General features: G+C 46.7%; 1 protein-coding gene across 4 annotated transcripts in view; it reads right to left on the bottom strand.

The window, feature by feature from the left end:
• CEP89 (centrosomal protein 89) overlaps positions 1 to 26426 on the bottom strand; it is an 82655-nt gene that overhangs the window by 41079 nt on the left and 15150 nt on the right. For 3 of the 4 annotated variants that reach the window (XR_012513882.1, XM_010347870.3, XM_003937315.4), the window contains 7 exons: positions 22172 to 22274; positions 16585 to 16613; positions 14154 to 14196; positions 10089 to 10307; positions 7481 to 7623; positions 2746 to 2796; positions 1709 to 1792 (listed from right to left, as the gene is read on the bottom strand). Coding sequence is in view for 3 of the 4 variants with exons in the window: in XM_010347870.3 (XP_010346172.2) it covers positions 1709 to 1792; positions 2746 to 2796; positions 7481 to 7623; positions 10089 to 10307; positions 14154 to 14196; positions 16585 to 16613; positions 22172 to 22274 (672 nt within the window). In the remaining variant the exon portion in view is untranslated. The remainder of the gene's footprint in view (positions 1 to 1708; positions 1793 to 2745; positions 2797 to 7480; positions 7624 to 10088; positions 10308 to 14153; positions 14197 to 16584; positions 16614 to 22171; positions 22275 to 26426) is intronic. The other variant, XM_074386595.1, reaches the window with a different exon arrangement.

Raw genomic sequence — 26426 nt, 5'->3', positions numbered from 1 at the left:
CAACATTTCTCGACCTGCATCCTGGCAATCTAAAATCGCCACTTAAATAAGGAACACAGAGGAAGGGGCAATCTTCCTGCCTGAGTCTCTCATAATGCTGGGATCACAGGCATGAGCCACCGTGTTCCGCCAAGGCTCTTAGTTTTGTCCCTGACAACCACTGGAAAGTGTCTTACTAGCGCCATCAGTGTGCAGAGCCTCGTGGGCCATCAGCCGCAACACGAAGTCTGTGGCTAGACCTATTTTGACTCCTAACAGCCTGTGTCTGTTTCAGCTCCCACCAGTCTGTGCACGTGACAGTTCGGCTGAGCCTCCTCCATCAGGCCTTTTCCAGTTTCTGTGTCCTGTGCTGTCCTCTGGTGAGAATCCGAGGTGCCAATATTTACTCTGGTGTGCTTCTAAAATACTCTACTCCCAGCTGTCAGTGTTTACGCTTACACCCTTTTAACTTGAAGCGGCACTGCCATGTGTCCCCTCCTCTCGTCTCTCCACGCAGACACACTCACTCATGGCTGGCAGTCCATGTGACTCTTTTTTGGAACAGGGGTCAAGCAAACTATAGTGTGCAAACCAGCTGCCTGTTTTTGTAAATAAAGTTTCATTGGAACACGGCCTCACCCATTATCTACATGTTATCTTCAGCTGCCTTCATGTTGCAACAGCAGGGCTGAGCAGGTGCAAACAGAAAACTGCATGGCCTCCAAAGCCTAAATTATTTATTAATTGGCCCTTTACAGAAAGTGTGTGCTGACCCCGATTTACAGGGAGCACCAAAATAATATTATTAGTTATTAGGATTGTTACATATTCAGTTAGTACAAGGCTTATTCATGCTCTTACAAAATTAAGTGTCCAACACTAAGACTAAAGGAAAAGGAGCAAAATTCCTTTCCATGGGACATGGACACGGGACAGCATCACTGACACGGAACAAGCTGGAAGCCTCTTAAAGGACCCTCCCCAGCTCAGGATCCCAGAACAACCAACATTTCTCTTGCTGGATCTTTCCAATTTCAGGGATCTATATGGCCACTTAAATGAGGTACCCAGAGGAAAGCGGGAGGCACAGAAAGCGTCTACAACACCCACACAGGCTTGGCCTGCTGCGGTTAGAATGTGAGCTCTGCTGCCCGAAGCCATTCCATGAAATGGCAGTGGACAAGGCAGAAATGGATAAAAACCTCACTTCCTATCCATTTCCAACAGCTCAGTAATCGGACTTCCCTGGGGTCAGCTCATCCTAGAATTAAGAAGCATCTAAGTTTGCCTAAAACATCTCTAGCCTATTTCCTTCCCATGTCTGCCCAAATGGTCCTTCTAATGGTGGTATTGGCAGCTGCAGAGTACCAGGGAAGAAGGGTTTCCCTCCTGCTGTCTTCCCTGCACCCCAAGATCTCAGCCCAGATGGGCTGGCTGTCCAGAAAGCCATGGCTTTCCACGCAGCCCGGCCCTGGCCCTCCAGACCTCTCTCCTCGCTCCCTACCCACCCCTCCTGCTCTCCCAATCACTCCCTTACTTCCTCCCCTCTGCCTTCTTTCCCACACTCCCTCCATCCCACCCTGCCACACTCCTTCCTTCCTCCCTTCTGTCCTCTAATAAACATTTGATTAACTGTAATATGTTGGGCATATCCACATTCAAAATGTTTCTGTAAAATTTGAAGCGGTCCTATATTTTTATAAATCTTGTCTCTTCTGTGCCAGCCTACCTTGAGGGTGGCATTGAGCTCGTCCTTCTCTTTCATTATATCTTCATAAGCCAGCAACAATGGTGACAGGTACTTTGTATCCAACTGAAGACAGAGAGTAAAAGAAGGTTAATATATTTCATACATCTAAACACAACCAGCACATTTTTCAAAGGCAAGAAGATACATTTTTTTGAAATGGTTTCTTTGGTGGTGGTTGTTACTGTTTTTTAAGGACCTTCCTAGCTCAGGATCCCAGAACAACCAACATTTCTCTCCCTGGATCCTTCCAATTTCAGGGATCCTTCCAATTTCAGGGAACCCAGAGGAAGGCAGGAGGCACAGGAAGCATCTACGACACCGATACAGGCTTGGCCTCCTGTAGTTAGAATGAGCTCTGCTGCCCGAAGCCATTCCCACTCTGCCATCCAGGAGTACAGTGGCATGATCTCAGCTCTCTGCAACCTCTACCTCCCAGGTTCAAGTGATTCTCCTGCCTCAGCCTCCCAAGTATCCAGGACTACAGGCATGCACCATCATGCCCAGCTAATTTTTGTATTTTAATAGAGACAGGGTTTCACCATGTTGGCCAGGCTGGTCTCAAACTTTTGACCTCAAGTGATCCACCTGCCTCGGCCTTCTAAAGTGCTAGGATTATAAATGTGAGCCACCGTGCCTGGCCTGAAATGTTTTGTTTTGTTTTGTTTTGAGACAGAGTCTCACTCTGTCACCAGGCTGGAGTGCAATGGCTCGATCTCAGCTCACTGCAACCTCTGCCTCCTGGGTTCAAGTGATTCTCCTGCCTTGGCCTCCTGAGTAGCTGGGACTACAGGTGTGTGCCACTACACCCAGCTAATTTTTGTATTTTTAGTAGAGACGGGGTTTCATCATGTTGGCCAGGATGATCTCGATCTTTTGACCTTGTGATCCATCCGCCTCAGCCTCCCAAAGTGCTGGGATTACAGGTGTGAGCCACCGTGCCCGGCTGAAATGGTTTTTAATGGCTATGCAAATATAATCTGAAAATATGGGCCTGAAATTAAATAACTTTCACTTACCAACCAGGGTGGTATAGGGCCTTTGGATGGGAGGCCTTCAATATTTAAGCTCTAAGAACAAAACATATATTGAAGACAAGTTAAACCACACTTCCTCTGAAATTTCAAGTCTTAGATATTCTTAATCTAGACTGGGCATTGCCCATCTATGTATTTATCTATCTATCCGCCTACCCACCCACCTACCCACCCACCCATACACTCACCCATCTATCTACATATATGTGTGTATATATGAGAGAAAACTTGTTTCTGAAATATTTGAGAGTAATACACAGATATAATGCCCTTTTTCCTCTAAATACTTCTATTTCCTAAAAACAAAAACATTCATTTACTTAACCACAGTACTGTCATGAAAATCAGGAAATAACGCTGATAACAATGCTATTTTCATATATGTATGTGTATATGTACATATGTGTGTGTGTATATATAATAATATATATATATATTTATTACTGCTCCTTGTAGAGCAGGGCTACCCCATGGGTATTGGGCCTAGTATAGCCTATAATATTATTTTCTAACCTAACATACAGATTATCTTCAAATTTCATCTATTTTCCCACTAATGTTCTCTTCTAATAAAGGATCCAATTCAGGGTTACATGTTGCATTTAGCTGTCAAGTCTTTTATGTCTTTTTTTTTTTGAGGGTCTCATTCCATCACCCAGGCTGGAGAGCAGTGGTGAGATCATGGCTCGCTGTAACTTCTGCCTCCCGGAATCAAGCAAGCCTCCCACCTTAGCCTCCTCTCAGCAGGTAGGAAACACATCTGGCTAATTTTTTTATTTTTTGTAGAAATGAGTTTTCATCATGTTGCCCGGCTGGTCTTGAACTCCTGGGCTGAAGTGATCCTCCTGCCTCAGCTTCCCACAGTGCTGGGATTGCAGGCATGAGCCACCACTCCTGGCCCCCACCTTTTTTTTTTTTTTTTTTTTTTTCTTGAGGTGGAGTCTTGCTCTGTCACACAGGCCGGAGTGCAGTGGCACAATCTTGGCTCACTGTAACCTCTGCCTCTCAGGTTCAAGCGATTCTCCTGCCTCAGCCTTCTGAGTAACTGGGACTACTGGTGCCTGCCACCATGCCTGGCTAATTTTTGTGTTTTTAGTAGAGATGGTGTTTCACCATGTTGGCCAGGCTGGTCTCCTGACCACAAGTGATCCACGCACCTCAGCCTTCCAAAGTGCTGGGATTACAGGCGTGAGCCACCCTACCCAGTCTCCGACCCTTTTTAGTCTTTTAAAATCTGGAACATATCTAGTGACTTTTTTCATTGGATGTTCAACTTTCTCAATTAAGAAGCATCTTAGTTTGCCTAAAACATCTCCAGCCTATTTCCCTCCCGTGTCTGCCCAAATGGCCCTTCTAACAATAATTCTAATAATATCGTGACATTATTGAGTGCCTGGATTTTGTTACCTTCCTTTAAAGAGTACTGGTTTCTTTTCCTTCCTCCCTTCTCTCTCTCTCTCTTTCAGCTCCTAAGTTGCTTGTGGATCACCTTCATGCTTCTGAGGCTTGTTTTTTCACCCTGGTCATGGTAGGTCTATAGTGACCTTTCCTAAAAAGTTCATTTAGCCATACCTCTCAGGCATGGCCCTTCTGGGCTCTTGACTCAAAGCAAGGTCTCTCCATTGCGGCTGGGCAGAACTAGAAGGTTCCCAGCGCTGTGTGAGCTCTGGGAACCATGCAGCTCACAGTTCCCTGATCTTGTTTTCTGTCCAGTCTCCTGGAGTCTCCTACATATGTGCAGGGTAGTATTCCACAAGACACCAAGGCACCCCATGCAGAGTTAATGTAAGTAGCTCTTTCTCTCCAGGGCTCCCTCCTTTCTGATATTCGTGCCCTATAAATTCTAGTCTCTTCGGCTTCCCCAGACAGGAGAGGGCTCAGCTCAGGCTCTTCCTCCTTGCTCTGTGATCTGAGACTGCCTCTAGACAGAAAGCAGATCACAGGCTCATCTGTTTATCCTGCTGCTCTTGAGGGTCATAGGCCAGTGCTGCCTGTGTTTAACGTCTATAAACATTTGCATTACATATTCTGTCTGGTTTTCTATTTGTTTACAGCAGGAGGGAAAATCTGTTACAAAATCAATGGCCTAGAAAAAATAATTCTTTTTTTCACAAAAGCTTTCCAATGCAAACACCTTAATATTTATTTAATTACCCATTCACTCTGCAAACATTGGCAACTCACTAAGTCATTATGGACACTGCAATGCAACCCTTGTTATCCAGGATTCTATGACCTAGTAACAGAAATAAGTTCCACTAACACAAATGAACATGACATACAAAAGCAGTATAGGGTAGAATGCTGTAAGTACCTTCAGAGTAATTACAAACAAAAGTCTGCAATGGTTTAAGAGAGAGAGGGGGCTGGGCTCGGTGGCTCATGCCTGTAATCCCAGCACTCTGGGAGGCCGAGGAGGGTGGATCACTTGAGGTTAGTAGTTCGAGACCAGCCTGGCCAACATGGTGAAACCCTGTCTCTATTAAAAATACAAAAATTAGCTGGGCGCAGTGGAACATGCCTGTAATCGTAGCCACTCGGGAGGCTGAACAAGAATTGCTTGAATCCAGGAGGCGGAGGTTGCAGTGAGCTGAGATCGTGCTACTGCACTCCAGGCTGGGTGACGGAGAGAGACCGTGTCTCAAAAAAAAAAAAAGGAGAGATCAATCACTTCTGGCTGGGCTGATCAGGGAAGACTGCATTGGATAATGTGGCATTTGCACAGGGCAGTAGACATGGGAGGAGGCTGTCCCTAGGCCTGCCTGCCTGCCCCATGGTCCTGCACAATGCCCTGATTTAGCAAGCAGGTTTTGAATTATAGGACCCCCAAAAACTTCTTTTTTTTGAGACAGAGTTTCACTCTTGTTACCCAGGCTGGAGTGCAATGGCACGATCTCGGCTCACTGCAACCTCCGCCTCCTGGGTTCAGGCAATTCTCCTGCCTCAGCCTCCCGAGTAGCTGGGATTACAGGCATGCGCCACCATGCCCAGCTAATTTTTTGTATTTTTAGTAGAGACGGAGTTTCACCATGTTGACCAGGATGGTCTTGATCTCTTGACCTCGTAATCCACCCGCCTCGGCCTCCAAAGTGCTGGGATTACAGGCTTGAGCCACTGTGCCCAGGCAAGAACTTTATTTTTTGTTTAAAAGTTAGTATTGGCTGGGCGTGGTGGCTCACACCTGTAATCCCAGCACTTCGGGAGGCCGAGGCAGGCAGATCACAATGTCAAGAGATTGAAACCATCCTGGCCAACATGGAGAAACCCCATCTCTATTAAAAATACAAAAATTAGCTGGGCGTGGCGGCACGTGCCTGTAGTCCCAGCTACTCGGGAGGCTGAGGCAGGAGAATCACCTGAACCCAGGAGACTGAGGTTGCAGTTAGCCGAGATCATGCCACTGCACTCCACCCTGGCAAGAGAGCGAGACCCCGTCTCAAAAAAAAAAAAAAAGTTAGTATTATGTTAAGTGAAAGAAGCAGTCAGTCACACAAGGTCACGTCTTGTATGATTTAATTTCTATGAAATGTTCAGAATAGGCAAATTCATAGAGACAGAAAATAGATTATAGGTGACCAGGGACTGAGGTGGAGGAAGTGGCTGGCAGGGGAAAGTGTCAGGGAGTGACTCCTAACAGGTATGACACTTGCTTTTTTTTTTTTGAGACAGTCTCACTCTGTCACCCATGCTAGAGTGCAGTGACACAATCTTGCCTCACTGCAACCTCTGCCTCCCAGGTTCAAGCGATTCTCCTGCCTTGGCCTCCCAAGTATCTGGGATTTTAGGTGCGCACCACCACATCTGGCTAATTTTTTTTTGTATTTTTAGTAGAGATGGGGTTTCACCATGTTGGTCAGGCTGGTCTTGAATGTCTGACTTCAAATGATCCGCCCATCTCAGCCTTCCAAAGTGCCCGGATTACAGGAATGAGCCACCACGCCCGGCCAACATTTCTTGATTTAACAGAACTGCTGTAAAATTGATTGTGGTTATGGTTGCATAATTCTGTGACTACAACAAAAACCACCGAATGGTATCAGCGTGTGGAGTTGGACTCTGCAACTGTTCTTAGAATGGAAAACTCTACTTTCCTTTCCAAGTTCATGCACTGACAGCAGCTGCAACCTCCAAGAACGTGACTGAGAAGGGAGCAGCCAACGCAGACTTCCATTCTTTCACTTTTTTTTTTTTTTTTTTTTTTTAAATTTTTGAGACAAAGTCTTACTCTATCATCCAGGGTGGAGTACAGTGGTCCAATCTCAGCTCACTGCACCCTTGACCTCCCATGCTCAAGAGATTCTCCTGCCTCGGCCTCCTGAATGGCTGGGGCTACAGGCGTGCTAATTTTTAAAAATTTTTTATTTGTAGAGACTAGGTCTCGCTGTTGCCCAGGCTGGTCTCAAACTCCAGAGCACAAGCAATCCTCCCACCTCAGCCTCTGCAAGTGCTGGGATTCTAGGCATGAGCCACCTCTTCCAGCCTCTTTTACTTTGTATACTTTTGTATTGTCCCAATGTTTTACAGTCTCTATTGCTTTAATTAAAGGGAAGAAGGAAGGGAAGGAAGCAAGAAACAGAATGATCCTTAGAAACACTGTGCCTTGGACAGAGCTTTTCTTCTATCATATTATAATAAGAACCTCTCAAGACTGGAAATCAGTTCAACAGGAAAGACTGAAAAATCTGAAAAGCTGGTTTTTCATGATTGGAAACGTTACCTCTTCCTTGGACAAATGCCTGAATTTTGTCTGATACCGACTGAGTTCTACATTCAAACGATGCACGGTCATTTTCAACCCATCATTTTCGTCCACCAGTTCTTGAGCTTGTTTTCGCAGATAAAGTAACTCAGGTGCAGCAACTAGAAAAAAAAATAACAATTTAATATTATGCTATAAGAAATAATGTCCTATTTATCCTGATGTTATTTAAATTGCAAATCATTTGCTTTCCCCCCCTTTCACACTCAGAGACAATGAACTGTGTGTGTGTCTGTGTGTCTGTGTGAATAAATAAAAGTTACAAAGTTTTCCTTTTCTTTTTTTTTAAAGACAGAGTCTCGCTCTGTCGCCCAGGCTAGAGTGCAGTGGTACAATTTCGGCTCACTGCAACCTCTGCCTCCCAGGTTTAAGCAATTCTCCTGCCTCAGCCTCCTGAGTAGCTGGGACTACAGGTGCCCTCCACCATGCCTGGCTAACTTTTTTATTTTTATTTTTCACAGAGATGAGGTTTCACTATGTTGGCCAGGCTGGTCTCAAACTCCTAACCTTGTGATCCACCCACCTCGGCCTCCCAAAGTGCTGGGATGACAGGCGTAAGCTACTGAGCCCAGCCAAAGTTACAAAGTTTTTTGTTTGTTTTTTTTTTTGAGACAGAGTTTCACTCTTGTTACCCAGGCTGGAGTGCAATGGCGCGATCTCGGCTCACCGCAACCTCCGCCTCCTGGGTTCAGGCAATTCTCCCGCCTCAGCCTCATGAGTAGCTGGGATTACAGGCACGCACCACCATGCCCAGCTAATTTTTTTGTATTTTTAGTAGAGATGGGGTTTCACCATGTTGACCAGGATGGTCTCGATCTCTTAACCTCGTGATCCACCCGCCTCGGCCTCCCAAAGTGCTGGGATTACAGGCTTGAGCCACTGTGCCCGGCCCAAAGTTTTTAAACATTGAACAGTTAACATAATATTGGAAGTTTGTGCATGTACAATAAAGTAAAATAAAAATTCCCATTTGGAAAGGAATAGTCACTGTTTCAGATGACATAAAAATACGTGCTTTGAAAAATCATATCGAATACATGGAAAATATATTAGAGCTAATAACCTTCCTACATAATAGCAATGTTCTATTAGAAAACAAAACAGAAAATAGGCTGGGTTCAGTGGTTCACGCCTGTAACCCCAACACTGTGGGAGGCCAAGGTGGGCAAATCACGAGCTCAGGAGACCGAGACCACCCTGGCTAACACGGTGAAACCTATCTCTACTAAAAATACAAAAAAAAAAAAATTAGCTGGGTATGGTGGCATACACCTGTAGTCCCAGCTACTCAGGAGGCTAAGGCAGGAGTGGCTTGAACCCAGGAGGCGGAGGTTGCAATGAGCTGAGATCACGCCATTGTACCCTAGCCTGGGTGACAGAGAAAGACTATGTCTCAAAAAACAAAAAACCAGAAAATAGATCCCACAAGGTAACAGCACAAATAACTTAAAATGTACCTAAGATAAGAATTATGCAGGGCCTATATGAAAAAAACTGACACCACCTTACTTAAAGCTGTATTATCAGTTTCAGGTAAATAGAAAAAGGTATAGAGAAAATACTGGTGAATATTTATGTAATCTTAGAGTTAAAAATGACTTAATACCAAGGGTATAAGTCATAAAAGAAAAACATCTTATAAATTTAACCCAATTATCAACAAACTAAGAAAATATTATACCTATGAGAAAGGGATAAAATCTTTCATATGTAAGGAGCTCCTGCAAATCTGGAGCCACCAGCCAGTAAAGAAGTCAAGTGTCTGAATGTAAAGTGGACAACTTGGCCATGCATAGTGGCTCATACCTATAATCCCAGCACTTTGGGACGCCAAGCAGGAAAAATCCTTGAGGCCAGGAGTTTGAGACCAGCCTGGGCAACATAATGAGAGCTCGTTGCTATAAAAAGTTAAAAAAAAAAAAACAACCTTAGCCCGGCATGATGGTGCTCGCCTTTAGTCCCCGCTACTTGGGAGGCTGAAGTGGGAGGATCGCTTGAGCCCAGGAGTTCAAGGTATAGTGAACTCTGATCACCCCACTGTAGGCACCTGGGTAACAAGAGTGAGACGCTGTCTCTAAAAAATAAAGTGGGCAATTTTATGAAAGAAAAAGAAAATGACCTGAAAAGATATGAAAAAATATTCAAGCTAATCGATAACAAAAGAAATACAAATTAAAATACTATTTCTTTTTTTTAAAGTACCAGATCAGCAAGGAAAACATCATTGATAAGTCTATGGCAAAGAAGGAGCTTTTATATGCTTCTCTTGGGGATAAAAGCCGACGTGAAATATATGTAAGCAAAGCATCAAGTTCCAAAAGAAGTATTGGAATTTGTTTGTTTTTTAAAATTTAGCTTCTTTCCAACCTGAGGAATTTCTTTGGTGTAATACTGATATAGCAGATGAAATCAAATCTCAACAATCATAAGGATATTAACAAAAAGCCTGAAATATTAGAACATAAATTACCAATACAAATATCAACCAATATCGAAATAAAACATTAACTCAATAATTGACTGAAGTCCCGCTCATTCCTCTAATAAAAGCATCATCCATCCGCACCGTCCTGTGATGCCGCCTTCTCAGCCTCTTCCAGCTTTCGCTTCTCTTTTTCTGTTCCCTTAAGTTTTAACAGTAATTCTTTCCTTGCTTGTTTCATTGCATTTAGTTCAAGGGTGAGGCTTTGGTTCGTATTCTTTAGGTGCACATTTTCTTCTTTTAATGCCTCAAACTTCTCTCTGGTTATTTCTGTATGTCTTTGACGTGTTCTACCAGCTATATCTGAAAGGGTACAGGGGGAAAGTTTTAAAATGTTAATTGATGCTGACAATGTTACATCAAAATCATGTGACTTTATTCCAAAAAGCCCATCAGGCTTGGTGCCGTGTTCTTTGGTCCCTGGGAAGGGAGTGGCTTGTATAGGAAAGAGTAAGTGGCCTGGCGAGGTCATGGCAGTCAGAGAGATACTGAGGGGAGGCCAGAGCTGCAGGAGGCCATGCCTATTGTGATATGGCGTGGAAGGTTCAACTTGCAGGCAGCAGAAGCCAGCGGGGCTTTCAGGCAGAAGTGTGAGAAGAAAGAGGCTCTGGCTCTCAGGTGACTCCCTCAGGCCGGCAGGGAAGAAGGCAAGTTAGAATGAGGCCCAGCCCAACAGCCTAGGGGCAGCATTAGAGTGGGGACAGAGAGAAAGGGACACGTGAGAGCAGGACTCCAGGGCTGGTGGCTGGCTGGGTGCTGGCGGTGAGAGAGCAGCAGACTCAGGACGACCAACCAGGCCTGTGTCTGGCAGAGGCTTCCCCAGATAGGTGCGCACCGTGAAGAGCAGGTGGGGACGGAAGACGAGGAGGCAGGCTAGGGTTAGGACACAGGCCTGAAGGCACCAGGGAGAGAAAAGAGGTCACACGGGACCTTAAGAAGGAACATCAAGGCAGCGGGGTGGAAAACAGCGCTGTTCCATGGGGAGATGTGCTCTGAAAGGTCACAGGAGGTGAGGCTCCCATGGGCCCCTGGCCAGCACTCCTGCTACGGGAGGTACAGGTAGAAGGGAGCTTCCACACAGACAAGGGTAGGATGGCTGGTGGCCCCAGAGAGCCTAGCCCGACCCCTGCCACACACATTCAATCCCTAACATACGAAACGTGAGGCTCAGCAATGGGAACTCCATAGCTACACAGAAACAAGGGAACCCCGAAAAATCCAGAGAAAACAATGGAGATGAAACTGAAGATGGACGCCACAGCCTGAAATGTGCCAAGAGAGGACAGCTAGAAAACAGGGAGGGGTGGCTCCAGGGCCATGCCTTGCCCTGGTAGGACTGGAGACACGAAGTGGCCTAGGAAGAGCTGCTGAGGCTGGGCCTGGTGGCTCGCACCTGCAATCCCAGCACTTGAGGAAGCTGAGGCAGGAAGATCACTTGAGGCCAGGAGTTCAAGACCAGCCTGGGCAAATCGCAAGACCCCCATCTCTATAAAACTCTATCAATAAATAAAATTACATTTTAAAAGAAGCAGCTTGAAACAGCTGATGAGCTGTCCCATTAGACAACCAGAGGCAGAACAGCAGGGGGTTAACCCACCTGACCCAGGGAGCAATAGCAGAAATGAGTGCCCCTCCTCAGGCAGGACACACAGGCCCTGAGGGCAGAGAGGCAGGGCAGAGCAGGGGCCTGGAGAAAACCAGAAGAGGGGTTCCCAAGAATCCAGGCTGGCCTCACATCCTGACCGTCCCCATCAGTCGGTACCGCAGTCGGTACAGCCTGCCAGCCCGCTGGCCCTCCCTCTCTAGGCAGGGTGCAGTAAACAGAGGTAGCATCCCCCTGCCAGCCACAGGGAATCTCAGAGACCCCAAGAGGCAGCAAACAGCAGAGCCAGAGAAGCAGCAAAGGCAAGTGGGCGAGGAGAAGGGGCTACAACACAAACCCCAAGACTGGATGCGCACGGTGACCGCTTTCAGAGACACAGTCGGTGTCTCACAGAAACCATGGAAGTTAACATTCGATTAATACCATAAACTTAAAGCATGGGCCGGACCGCAGGATGCTCATCATGAAGAATGAATACATGGCATAGAAGTTAGAGCCCCAGCAATCGCCCAGAATACAGCACTGAAAATGCTGAGATTGAAAGGGTGCGAATAAACTGGATCTGACATGGAGGAGACTTAAAACAGCATTTCCAGAGCAGTGATGCTGATGGCAGTGGCGGTCCATCTAGACCAGCCACCACATAGACTCTAGAGCAGGGAGGTGTGGCCCAAGCCTCTAGCTCTGCAGAGCAGGCAGGAGCCCCGCCTTCCCTGGGTGCCGCTGCAGCACCCAAGCCCAGCTGCAGACCCAAGAATCTCTGTAAGGCCTCCACTAACCCCCAACAAGCTCGGAAGTGCCTGCTCCCACTGCCTGGCTTCACCCCACTGTGGGCACCCGCTTCAGAGACATGGTCAGGGATGCATGCTCCATAGTGCCATTAGGAGCCAGGGACAAGTGGGAGCCCTGCCCCTTCCGAGTTGGCGAGGCGGCAGCTCCCAGGGTGCTACTGCAAGTCATCCTCCCAAGTGCAAGACCCGGGTGTCTCTGCAATCTGCACCCTCGGAGCCTGGGAAGGCTCCCGTGTTCCTGCAGGCTCACGGGTGTTTGCTCCAGCTACCTGGCCTCTCCCTGCTCCTGGCGCCTGCTCTAATCTCGGAGCAGGGTTGGGGCCAAGTCATGGGCTGGCTGGGAGTGTGCACGCTCAGGGCAGTACTGATATGCCAGCACCCTGCCGCCTCAGCCCCCTCCGGACTTTGGGCACCCATGAGCACAGGAGGGAAAGTAAAGGGGGGCTGAGGGTGGCTCTGCACTGGCCTCCAGGTGCCCCTTGGTGTGAGCAGCCTGGGTGCCATGGACCGAGCAGCGGGAGGCAGACAGGCTCCTGGGTGGAGGCAGGCAGGTCCCCGGTGAGGCTCCATCTTCAGGTCAGGGAGAGCCTGCAGGCTGGGGACCAGGCTGCCCATCTGCGAAACGGCATTGGGAATTTGTGGTGCCTTTTCCAGGCCCACCCATGGCCAACCATGGACCAAATGGTACTCACTTTCTCCCTTCTGAGGTCCATAAAAGCCCTGGGCTTAGCCAGAGCAGAGGAGATGGGATGACCTCTGAAAGGTCACAGGAGGAGCTACCCTCTCTGCTGATAGCTAGAGAAGTCAGAGGACCAGCAGCAGAGAGGAGCAACCACTCTAGGGCCTCCTCTCTGCTGTAAGCTGGGCGGACATCAGGACAACCAGCTGCAGAGAAGAGCCACCCTCTCCAGGGCCTCCTCTTTGCTGAGGCTGCAGAGACAATCAGATGACCTGCCTGCAGAGAAGAGTCACCCACTCCAGGGCCTCCTCTCTGTTGAGAGCTGAACACTTGACAGGACAAGCTGCCTACAGAGAGGAGCTGCCCACTGTGGGTTTCCTCTGAGCTGTCCTAACATTCAGTAAAGCGCCTCAGCATCTTGCTCACCCTCCACTTGTCTGCTTACCTTATTCTTCCTGGACGCAAGACAACAACTCAGGCAAAGGTACACTGGCACCACAGACATTTCTGGCCAGAAAAGCAACACCCTAAAGATCTTGTAACAATGGGGGACCTAACAGCAAAAATTATAACCTCCATTTTGGAAGCTACTGAAGCTTCCCAAACTGTTTGGGTCAGGGGGATGCAACCCATAAAGCATTTTTGGACCTCTCCCTCTGCCTTCAGCCTCAGAGCAGAGCCTGTAACTGCACCCACCTGACCAGCATTGATCCCAGCACATCCCACAGGTCCACGTCCCTTCCCCCAGGGTCCCAGCACACCCCACAGGTCCACATCCCTTCCCCCAGGATCCCAGCACGCCCCACAGGTCCACCTCCCTTCCCCCAGGATCCCAGCACGCCCCACAGGTCCACGTCCCCCCAGGTCCAATTCCCACCCTCCCAGGACCCAAGCACATCCTGCATGGACATACGTCCACTACCTAGTGTTTCGACCCTCTCTTTTGAGACAAGGATGGAAATTCAACAACTAATACAAGAAAAATAAAATGTAATCTTTACTTTCAGATAAAATTAATCTGGATATTCTCCAGAACGACAAGCTTTTCAATATAACATAATTCAAAAGGCAGATACCTGGGGAGGGTGGTGGTTTCTCACGTAATGGAGGTTTTTCATCCTAGGAAAGAAAGAACATAAAGAGGAGTCAGTGCAGAGCATTAGTGTTTTGCAAAGTGGACACAGGCAGCTAGGTCATTAGACAGCAGGTATATAAGCATGCTTTATTTCCTTCATTTTGACGCTTGTTCTTAGTTTGTTTTAGCTTTCAAAACTTTAATATCTTTGTGCTATCCTACAGAAATAAAAAAAGAAAAAATTTAATATCTGCTATTTCTTTTTTCCTTTAAGACAGGGTGCAGCGGTGTGATCACAGCTCACTACAGCCTCCAGCTCCTGGGCTCATGCAATCCTCCCACCTCAGCCTCCCAAGTAGCTAGGATTACACATGGGCCATCACCCCTAATTTTTTTTTTTTTAGCTTTTTTTATTTTTTGGTAGACATGGGGTCTCATTTATGTTGTCCAGGCTGGCCTTGAGCTCCTGGGCCCAAGGGATCCTCCTACCTTGGACTCCCAACATGCTGGGATTATACTGTTTCTTAGACCTGAATTGTAGACCTTAAATGTCTTATCCTCTGGGGGGCTCTCTCAGGCTATAAGGGAAGGCCTGCCTGCGCTTTCTTCCTGCGTTTCTGCACCGAGTTCGGTGACTGCCTTTACAGGCAGATCCCATGAGTGGCAGGCTGTGGGCTCACATTTAAAAGCATGTGCTAGATAGGGCTGTCAGTGGTGTGTGGAGATGCCCACAGCAAACTCCAGCCAGGCCTCTTCTCACTGGGATGGGCAAAAAAGATCCCATCAATGGTGGGAAAGCACATTTGCAAAATGCTGAGAAAGGAACATTAATAAGATATTGCTTCTCAACCCCAAACCTAGAGGAAAGGGAAGGCTGGGAACTTCTGTTAATTTTTCCTTACACATTGGTGTGATATTAAGTTTCTAATTTTTGCTGACAAAGCAGACAAGGTTATAAATTAACTCCCCTGAGAAATGCTTAAGTTCCCATGACATAGTACAATGAGAAACTTAAGTTAGAACTATTTCCATGTTTGCAAATTAGTTATTAAAATTCTCAAGCCAGGCTGGGCACGGTGGCTCATGCCTGTAATCCCAGCACTTTAGGAGGCTGAGGCAGATGGGATCACTTGAGGTCAGGAGTGCAAGACCAGCCTGGCCAACATGGTGAAATCCCATCTTCGTTAAAAACACAAAAATTAGCCTGGCGTGGTGGTGCGTGCCTGTGGTCCCAGCTAATTGGGAGGCTGAGGCAGGAGAATCGCTTGAATCCAGGAGGGAGAGGTTGCAGTGAGCTGAGATCACGCCACTGGACTCTAGCCTGGGAAACAGAGCGAGACTCTGTCTCAAAAAAAAAAAAAAAAAAAAAAAAAAAAAAAACAAAACCTCAGGCCAGCCCTGTCACATCATGGCTGCAATCCCAGTGCTTTGGGAAGCCAAGGCAGGAGGATTGCTTGAGACCAGGAGCTTGAGACCATCCTGGGCAACATAACAAGACCTCATCTCTAAAAAAATGTTCTTTAATTAGCCAGGAGTGGTGGCATGTGCCTGCAGTCCCAGCTACTCAGGAGACTGAGGCAAAAGGATCACTTGAGCCCAGGAGATTGAGGCTCCAGTGAGCCATGATCACACTACTGCACTCCAGCTGGGTGACAGAGGGAGATCCTGTCTCAAAACACAACTTTTAAAAAAGACAAAATTATCTATTTGTTCTACATTCATTCTAATTATAAAGTAGTTTTTTTTTTTGAGACGGAGTCTTCCTCTGTTGCCAGGCTGGAGTACAGTGACGCAATCTCGGCTCATTGCAATCTCCGCCTCCTGGGTTCAAGTGATTCTTCTGCCTCAGCCTCCCAAGTAGCTGGGACCACAAGTGCGTGCCACCATGCCTGGCTAATTTTTGTATTTTTAGTAGAGATGGGGTTTCACCATGTTGGTCAGGATGGTCTCAATCTTTTGATCTTGTGATTCACCCGCCTCTTTCTAATCCTTTTTTACTTTCATCATTAAACTATGAAAAATATTAATTTCCTCATGTCTTAAAAGTATTTAAGGCTGTGCACAGTGGCTCATGCCTGTAATCCCAGCACTTTTGGAGGTCAAGGTGGGTGCATCACTTGAGCTCCGAAGTCTGAGACCAGCCTAGGCAACATGGTGAAACCCCATCTTTACCAAAAATACAAAAAATTAGCTGGGTGTGGTGATGCGTATCTGTGATCCCAGCTATCTGGGAGGCTGAGATAGGAGGATTGCTTGAGCCTGGGAGATGGAGGCTGGAGTGAGCTGAGATCATGCCACTGCACTCCAGCCTGGGTGACATAGTGAGACTCCCCTTCTCAAAAAAAAAAAAAAAAAAAGGTATTTAAAAGAAAAATTATGATGAAAACTCTATTTACTGAGAAAATCAGTTTTTTTTTAAAAAAAGATCTTACCTTTAAATTCAGAACAGAGTGTTTATCATCTGATTAAAAAAAAGAGAGAAAAACTTTTAAAGTAGGTAATAAAATGATACCACTCAGAAAAGTACAGTCACAGAAATTCGCCTTCTACCGAGGAGCTCAACAAGGCCCGGGACAGGGATAAAATTCACAGGGTCACAAGGCAAGTGGGTCCCAGGGCCAGGTGGGGGCCTGACTCTAAATTGTCATCTCTCTCCCAGACCCATTCCTGAGCACCATCTGTGCTCACGTGACTGCAGAACCAAGGGCCAAACTCTTCGGTGGCTCCAAACCTTCCCCGTGCCGGGCTCCTCCTCCCCTTCCGATACTCCTCCCCGCCACTCTCCCCATACATCTTGCTCACCCTTCCCCAGACGGGCCAATGCCAGACTCTTATCTGCCCACCCTCCCCATGTGCGGCATCCCACCTGGTCAGAAAAATAGTTGTTCCTTGAAGCAAACTATCTCAGCGGTAGAGAGGAAAACGAACCCCGCCCTGTTACTCATCTTCCACACATCTGCAATCCAGGTACCCTAGGAAGCAGGTGATCTTATACCCTAGTTTGCCTGTATACATTCATGTTGTGAAAAGCTGAACATCGAGTTGCTTTTTGAGATGGAGATTCACTCTGTCCCTCAGGTGGAGTGCAGTGGCACAATCTCGGCTCACTACAACCTCCGCCTCCCAGGTTCAAACGATTCTCCTGCCTCAGCCTCCCAGTAGTTGGAATTACAGGTGTGCGCCATGACGCCTGACAAATTTTTGTATTTTTATTAGAGTCAGGGTTTCTCCAAATTGGCCAGGTTGGTCTTGAACTCCTGACCTCAGATGATCTACCTGCCTCGGCCCTCAAAGTGTAGGGATTACAGGCATGAGCCACTGTGCCCGGCCCTGAGTTGCTTTTAACTTTCTACTTTTAATTTGCAGAGCAGAAATAACTGGCTGAAAATAAACTAGAAACATGCAAAAAATAGGGGAAAAAACCCTATAGAATTCAGACAACAGAAGAAAATGCTAGAGATACACAAAAAATTCTAAACCTACTTCCTGCTTGGGTGCGGCAGCTCATCCCTGTAATCCCAGTACCTTGGGAGGCCAAGGTGGGCAGATCACTTGAGGTCAGGAGTTCGAGACTAGCCTGGCCAACACTGTAAAACCCCATCTCTACTGAAAACACAAAAATAGCCAGGTGTGGTGGCACTTGCCTGTAATCCCAGCTACTTGGGAGTATGAGGCAGAGGATGCAGTGAGCCAACACTGTGCCACAACACTCCAGCCTGGGCAACAGAGCAAGACACCATCTCAAAAAAAAAAAAATCTACTTCCTGAGGTATTGAAAACACCAATAATTAAAACAAGTCATCACTGAAGAGCTCATTTTTGGCCAAAGTCGTCTTGATCAACTGTTCTTAACCAAACTGCTTTCAGTCAAACGTTCATGGGCAGCCCAGATTACTCTCCTGCATTGAAAACCAGATGAAATGCTGCCTTGCCCTTGAGTTCAGCCTACTGAGCCCTCCACCTCCTGTCACCTTCCCTAATTGGCAGATAACCACCTCTACTGCCCACCTTAGCACCCCAGACCAGTTTGCAATCTGCACCTCCTCCTCTGCAGCTGGGATGACAGGGGAAAGGCCTATGGCTCCGTCATCTCTGGCACACGGCAGGTGCTGAACAAATTTCCAGTGAGCACGTTTAAAGTGATACAACAAGAAAAAATTCTATTCTTAAGAACACCTTGACAATAGTCTTGATTTAGTATCCCATAATGCTACCTCAGACCTGACTGCTTTCATATTTAATAGAGTCTCCTATGTCTCCCTTAAATTCTTCACAAAATAAATCTGGGGGAGCAGGGGGACTGCATGAAATAGAATGGCAAAATGTTGACAGTTGGCTGGGCACACTGGCACATGCCTATAAACCCAAGCACTTTGGGAGGCTGAGGCAGGCAGATGGGTTGAGCCCAGGAGTTTGAGCCCAGCCTGGGCAACAGAGCAAGATCCCATCTTTACCAAAAATACAAATATTAGCCAGGCGTGTTGGAGCACAACTGCAGTCCCAGCTACCTGGGAGGCTGAGGCAGGAGGCAGGAGAATCACCTGAGCCTGGGAGGCTGAGGTTGCAGTGAGCCGAGATCACATCAGCGCACTTTCAAGCCCGGATGACAGAGAACAACCCTGCCCCCACCCCCCCCCAAAAAAATGTAGACAGCTATAGAAGCAGGGAGATACACAGGTTGGGAGTTCATTTTACTAGTCTCTCTACTTTTGTGCACATTAAAAATGATCACAATATAAAGTTTTTGAGGGCAATTAGTGCATTTTCCAAAGGAAAACATGCTATTTCATCTTACTCATCAACTTTTCAGAAAGAGTCCTGTCACCCAGGCTGGAGGGCAGTGGTGGAATTCGAGTTTGGGGTTTTTCAGAAGTATGCAGGGGCTTTTAATGCCCACCACAAAGCAGGCATCACTGCAGGAGCTGCCATCCCTCCCAACCACCACCTGTGCCAGAGGCATGGTCCCAAGTGTGCAGGTGGCCCCTGCCTCTCATCTCCAAATCCACCTTCCCGACCAGTTCATGTTACTGCAACAGCTTCACCCAGCCAGTTGGCGCCGTGGCAGGTTTCCTCTGCAGGGCGCTGGAGAGACACTCGAGGAGCTAGGGCTTTACTTTCTGATTCCAGCTTCCTCCGACTCTTCCTTCCTTGCATTAATTTCTTAAGTTCTATTTTTTAGAGTCTGAGGGTCTCACGGTATTACCCAGGCTGGATTCAAACTCCTGGGCTCAAGTAATCTTCCCACCTTGGCCTCCCAAGTAGCTGGGATTAAAAGTGGGATTACATGCCCAGATCCTTTCTTTCTCTTTCAATTTTTTTTTGTTGAGGCGGGGGGCGGGAGGGAGAGGGGCAGCAACATGCGTTATCTCCCATGGTGGCTTCTCCTGGCCCCCTATCCCAGTGAGTTTCATTAGGGCTGCACTGCACCTCAGCAAACTTCTCAGCCACCTGGCAGGCCACAGCTACATCCTCTCCAGGAAGGTGTGGATCTTGGTTCTGGGTGAGGTTCCTCCAGAGCTGCTTCCTCCTGAAAGCTGACTTTGCATTAGCCCTAGGGACAGCGCCTGCTCCCTTGAGCTGTTACTCCTGAATTCTTGAATATTCTCTTTACTCCTTAGTAGGCAATCCTGTTATTACTTTTTTTTTTTTAGAGACAGGGTCTTACTCTGTCACCTAGACTGGAGTGCAGTGGCACTATCACAGCTCACTGCAGCCTTGACCTCCTTCCTGGGCTCAAGTAATCCTCCCATCTCAGCCTCCTGCACAGCTGGGACTACAGATGTGAGCCACCACGCCCAGCTCCCAAACCTGTTATAATTAATAGTTCTTTATAGTACACTTTCCCCTTTTCAAGTCACTGTGTGTGTTCTGACTCCTGATTGGACCTTGACTGGCATATGCTACATCAAGCCGCACAGTGCAGATGTTAGACAAGGGAGGAGAGAACCAAATTTGGGGACATACGAAGACATTTGGCATGTGTTGTGAGATGAAAGACAGGTAACAAAACAGTGTCTACTTTATATACATCCACACTCTAAATTGTTAAAAGTCATTATCTATGGGAGCACAATTAAGTGTGTCCAGCTTTATGATGCGGTCTGGCTCTGTCCCCACCCACATCTCATCTTGAAATGTAGCTCCCATAATTTCCACATATCATGGGAGGGACCCGGTGGGAGATAACTGAATCTTGGGGGTGGTTTCCCCCACACCGTTCTTATGGTAGTGAATAAGTCTCACGAGATCTGATGGTTTTAAAAGGGGAAACCCCTTTCTTTTGGGCCTCATTCTCTGGTCTGCTGCCATGAAAGATGTCTTTCACCTTCTGCCATGATGGTGAGGCCTCCCCAGCCACGCAGAGCTGTGAATCCATTAAACCTCTTTTTCTTTATAAGTCTTTCGTATATCTTTATCAGCAGCTTGACAACAGACTAATGCACTTTATATATTTATGTATTTTTTTATGATGAGATAGTATTACTTTTGTAATTTAAAAAGAGATACACTTTTTACATAACTCTACTATTTAAAAATTATGCCAATTGACCAACAGGTGTTTTCCGGCCCCAGGATTCTGAGGCTGGCATCCTGTTTTCCTTGAGTAATGATTTACATAAACGTTTCCCTGAGCCTGAGCAACTCTGGAGCTGCTGATAAAGCAGTTGTTGGTTGTCCACTTGATGCCTGGCTCTCATCACTTCTAAAATGTGGAAACTGAAAACGTTTCCCTACCTTTTGCTGTAACATGTTGAATTCTCTCATCGTGATAAATCAAATGATACATGTCCGCGCACTCATTCACCCAACAGACTTTTCCTGATGGGCCACTGTGGGCCAGGTCTTTTCCCAAGCACTGGGACTAGGGAGACCCTATCTCTATCCCTATCTCTATTGCTTAATCCCAGGAGTTCAAGACCAGCCTGGCTAACACAGCAAAAAAAAAAAAAAACAAAAAACAAACAAACAAAAAAACCCCAGCACCTTGTACTTTAAAAACAACCTAATATCCAGGAGCAATTGACTGTGGAATAACTTGTTTTCTTTTCTTTTTGAGATGGGGTTTCATTCTGTCACTAAGGCTGGAGTACAATGGCACGATCTCAGCTCACTGCAGTATCTGCCTCAAGGACTCAAGCAATCTTCCCACCTCAGCCTCCTGAGTACCTAGGACCACAGACACACGTCACCATGTCTGGCTACTTTTTTGTATTCTGGTAGAGATGGGATGTCCATTTTTTGTAGAGACAGAGTCTCACTATGTTGCCCAAGCTGGCCCCAAACCCCTAACTAAACTCAAGAGATCTACCCGCCTTGCACTCCGAAAGTGCTGGGCTTATAGGTGTGAGCCACCACACCCAGCCTTGTTTTCTTGAGACAAGGTCTCATTCTATCACCCAGGCTGGAGTGCAATGGTGCAGTCACAGCTCCATTCTGCGTTTAAGTGATCCTCCCACCTAACCCTCCTAAGTAGCTGGGACTACAGGCATGCACCACCTTGCCTGGCTAATGTTTTTATTTTTACTTTTTGTTAAGACAAGGTCTCCCTGTGTTGCCCAGGCTACTTTCTTTTCTTTTTTTTTGAGACACAGTCTTGCTCTGTTACCAGGCGCCAGGCTGGAGTGCAGTGGCGCGATCTCAGCTCACTGCAACCTCTGCCTCCTGGGTTCAAGCAATTCTCCTAGCTCAGCCTCCCGAGTAGCTGGGACCACAGGCGTGCACCACCACGCTCAGCTAATTTTCCTATTTTTTAGTAGAGACGGGGTTTCACCATGGTCTCAATCTCTTGACCTCGTGATCTGCCCACCTCAGCCTCCCAAAGTGCTGGGATTACGGGCGTGAGACACCACACCCGTACCCTCATTTTCAATAAAAAATAAATTTCAAGTATATTCCCAGTTAAAATCAGAGAGCTAAAGCATGAAGGGGCAGTGGGTATGTTTTTCTAAAAATAAGCAATATTCATTAGGAAAAAATGTTCTTATATTTTATAAAAATTGTGGCTTTTTCTTTTTTTACCTTTTTGTTGTGTCAGCTGTGGTGCAGGAGGTGAGCCTGGAAACCCACCTTGATCGGAAATGCTTTCATCATCTTCACTGTCCACCCCATGTAACAATGGCACCTTTTTGTTATAAAAGACAAAGGACCAAAGAAGTGAGAAAGGTAACCTATATATGTAGCATGTCTCCTAACAAGTTCCAACATCTTTCACACCTTCGCCACTGGGAGTTCCCTCCATGGGCACTTCAGCTGCTTTTCTTAGTGACACACAAAAGGGCTACATCAGGTGGGGCTGGATGACACTTCCAGGCCCTCGGGAAAAGCTTAGGGAGCAAAGGCAACACCATTCAAGTTATGCTAAGGCCACTGAGAGCTCCACAAACCAGCCATGTTGCCAGGACAACTTCCCTTTCTCATCCCTGCCAGGGACCACCCGATACCACGCCACCCTGGTACTGACACCATGTTACTAGTTTCCGCCCATCCCTTTGAGATAAGCTGGAGTGCAGTGGTGTGATCACAGCTCAGGGCAGCCTTGACTTCCCAGGTGCAGGCGATCCTCCCACCTCAGCCTCCAGAGTAGCTGGGACCACAGGCGTGCAACACCACAGCCAGCTAATTTTTTTTTTTTTTTTTTTTGTAGAGACAAGGTCTCCTTATGTTGCCCAGGTTGGTCTCAAATTCCTGGACCCATGTGATCCTCCTGCCTCAGCCTCCCAAAGTGCTGGGATTACAGGCATGAGCACAGTGCCCGGTCCATGTTAGTAATTTTTATGCGGGACAAGAACTGCTGACCTACCCTGAGAGAGGACTCTCATCAAAGCCTGCAATATTCACCAATTATTTAAGTCCACTGTAAACTTCATTTACTGATGGACTCCCCTCTACTGTCCAAGAGTAGCTCATATATAGGTAACCATTCATGCTAGCTATATAGGAGCAACTGACATTTTGTTTCATCCCAACATGGCAGGGCCACAGAGTTGTCCTTTAGAGAGGCCCATGGGCCAGGAATGCGACCTGCCGCTGATGAGGAGGAGACATTTCCATTGGCAGGAACCTGGGGGTAGGGACAGGGGTTGCCTAAGAGGAAGAAAAAGAACAGTGAAGCAGGTCTTTTTTTTTTTTTTAACACACGGTCTCACTCTGTCACCCAGGCTGGAGTGCAATGACGCAGTCATGGCTCACAGCAGCCTCTACCTCCTGGGCTCAACCACTCCTCCACCTCAGCCTCCCAAGTAGCTAGGACCACCATGTCCAGCTAATTTTTAAATTTTTTTGTAGAGATAGGGTCTTGCTATGTTGAACAGGCTGGTCTTAAACATCTGGCCTCAAGCAATCCTCCTGCCTTGGCCTCCCAAAGGGCTGAGATTACAGACATGAGCCACTGCACCTGGCCTGAAGCAAGTGCTATGTGGTAAACTGTGCCTGGAGCTGTCTGGGTGGGCTGCCCTTCAACTCTCCTGATTCTTCAGTAAAATCCTCCTTTTGTGATTAGCTTGGCTTAGCTGGGCTGCACTGCCGGCAATGGAAAGGCTGTCACTGGGGCTGACAAGGAGGTGGTAGCAGGGAACAGCAAGACACCCTTGAGAAGGGGCACTTCACAGTAAGAGCTAAGGGTGCTAGGTCCACCTGCCTCTGTGGACACAATTCCAGGGTGACCTGGCTCTGGAGGAACAGACAGGTCTCCCAAGCTATTCATCGTTTGAAGAAAGAAAAAGTAAATGGACCCATACTTTTTTTTTTTTAGATAGAGACGGGGTCTCACTATGGTGTCCAGGCCAGCCTTGAACTCCTGTCCTCAAATGATGGCCTCCCACCTCCACCTCCCAAAGTGTTGGGACTACAGGCATGAGCCACCGCGCACAGCTAACCTCGAGCTTTTTTATCTCCCAGGAACAAACTGCCTGTTCAACCTGTCAAAAATATATCAAGCAGCTCACTATTCTCAAGGAAATGTGAAATGGATAAAGATGACTTAAAAAGCATCAGGAAGATGCCCAATATGGACAACTGTTTGACAGTATCTACTGTCAACCTAAAGCTGACGGTACATATGCCCTATGACCATACACACACCATTCCTCAGTATATGCCCACCAGAAATACACAGATACGTACATCAAGGGACACATCCCCAAATGTCCACAGCAGCACTATTCCTAAGAGCCCCAAACTGGAAACAATCAAGCCTCTGTCATCAGTAAAACAAATAACTGAATAGCAGTTGTACAATAAAATACACAGAAATAAGAACGAACCAGCCCCTGCTGTATACAGTAACTGAAGACTCCAAAACTCCAAACAGTGCATACCATTCAATTAAATTCATGTAAATTTTCAGAACAGGCAAAGCCAATCTCAGGTTACTCAGGTTATTTTTAAAGATAAAAGCTAATCTTGGCAATGGTTAACTCTGTGGGAAATAGTGACTAAGACGAAGGGAGATTTCTAGGGTACAAGTAATTTTTTTCTTAATCTGAGTGGCAGCTAGTTTTTGAAAATTTACTGAAATACACACTTATGATTTATTCACCTCTTGTGCATATTTTATATATCAATAAATAAGTCTACTAAAAACATACCTTTGTAAAGAATTTGTGATGCTTTCTTTAAATATACTTTAAAAGGCTTGGCTGGATGCAATGGCTCACACGCCAGTAATCTCAACACTTTGGGAGGATCACCTGAGGTCAGAAGTTTGAGACCAGCCTGACCAACATGGTGAAACCCCATCTCTACTAAAAATACAAAAAATTTGCTGGGCGTGGTGGTGGGTGCCTGTAGTTCCAGCTACTTGGGATGTGAGGCAGGAGAATCACTTGAACCGAGAGGCGGAGGTTGCAGTGAACCAAGATTGCACCACTGCACTCCAACCTGGGTGACAGAGCGAGACTCTGTCTCAAAACAAACAAACGAAACTATAATACAACAGTATTATAGTTGTTTACTTGTAGTAAAAGAATAAAAACACAAACTTCCAGCACGCACTCCAAATCCAAGAAAAGATGGGTTTCCAAGTGGGGTTGGAAGAAAAGGTAACATCAACCCTAGTAGTAACACTGCATTATTTATTTTCTACTTTTCACATTTAAAAATTTTCCCACTACACATGGCTCCTAGAGCCACCCTAACAGACATGCCTTAAAAAAACCAAAATATTTGTCCTTCTAACAAGGAAAGAGTCTCTGTCGGTCACTGTATTGCTTTCTTCCAAGGGAAATACAGTAGCAAGCTTTCCCTCTAGAAGAGTGGAGTGATATAACTCTATCTGTAGCATCGATGCAAAGTAACCAGCCGGCAAGTGTACAGGTAGGAGCAGTGGGCCTGACTCTGAGCCCGGGAGAGCCCAGCAGTAGCACCTCCCTCTCTGAGGCTCTGGGCAGCATCTGCCTATTTCAGAGCTCCTTGCTATGAGAAACCTAATTCTACATGTGAAAGTCTGTATATGCTGGAAAATGATGGTGAGTTCATGAAACAACCACATAAGTAAGGATCCCTCAAAATAAGCTCCCTAAGACCATTTAAAATGTATTTTAGGACCAGGTGTGTTGGCTCATGCCTGTAATCTCAACACTTTGGGAGGCTGAGGCAAGAGGACTGCTTAAGCCCAGGAGTTTAAGACCAGTCTGGCTAACATAGCAGGACCCTGTCCCTTTAGAGGAAAAAAAAGCCAGGTACAGTACCACATGCCTGTAGCCCCAGGTACTCAGGAGGCTGAGGCAGGAGAATTGCTTGAGCCCAGCAGGAGGTGGTTATAGTGAGCTATGATCATGCCATTGCACTCCAGCCTGCAGACAGTGAGACCTCATCTCGATTTTTTTTAAAAAGTCTTTTAATGTAGCAGAGGCTAATCAATATACATAAAATCAATAATGGTGTAGTTTAATGCTGCCAGTCTGTATATATAGACACTATGAATAACACATTATAATGATGGTGAAAAAAGAAAAGGGGCTGGGTACAGTGGCTCATGCCTGTAATCCCAGTGCTTTGAAAGGCTGAGGCAGGTGGGTCACTAGAGGTCAGGAGTTCAAGACCAGCCTGGGCAACATGGGGAAACCCTGTCTCTACAAAAAATACAAAAATTAGCCAGGCATGGTGGTGTGTGTCTACAGCCCCAGCTACTTCGGAAGCTGAAGTGGGAGGATCACTTGAGTCCAGGAGGTTGAGGCTGCAGTGAGCCAAAATTGTGCCACTGCACTCCAGCCTGGGGGACTGAGTAAGACCCTGTCTCAAAAAAAAAAAATAAATAAAGATAAAGGAAAAAGAG

The sequence above is a fragment of the Saimiri boliviensis genome, chromosome 14, assembly GCF_048565385.1.
Source record: "Saimiri boliviensis isolate mSaiBol1 chromosome 14, mSaiBol1.pri, whole genome shotgun sequence".
NCBI classification, from domain to species: Eukaryota; Metazoa; Chordata; class Mammalia; order Primates; family Cebidae; genus Saimiri; species Saimiri boliviensis.
This window is presented reverse-complemented; position numbering and strand designations above follow the sequence as displayed.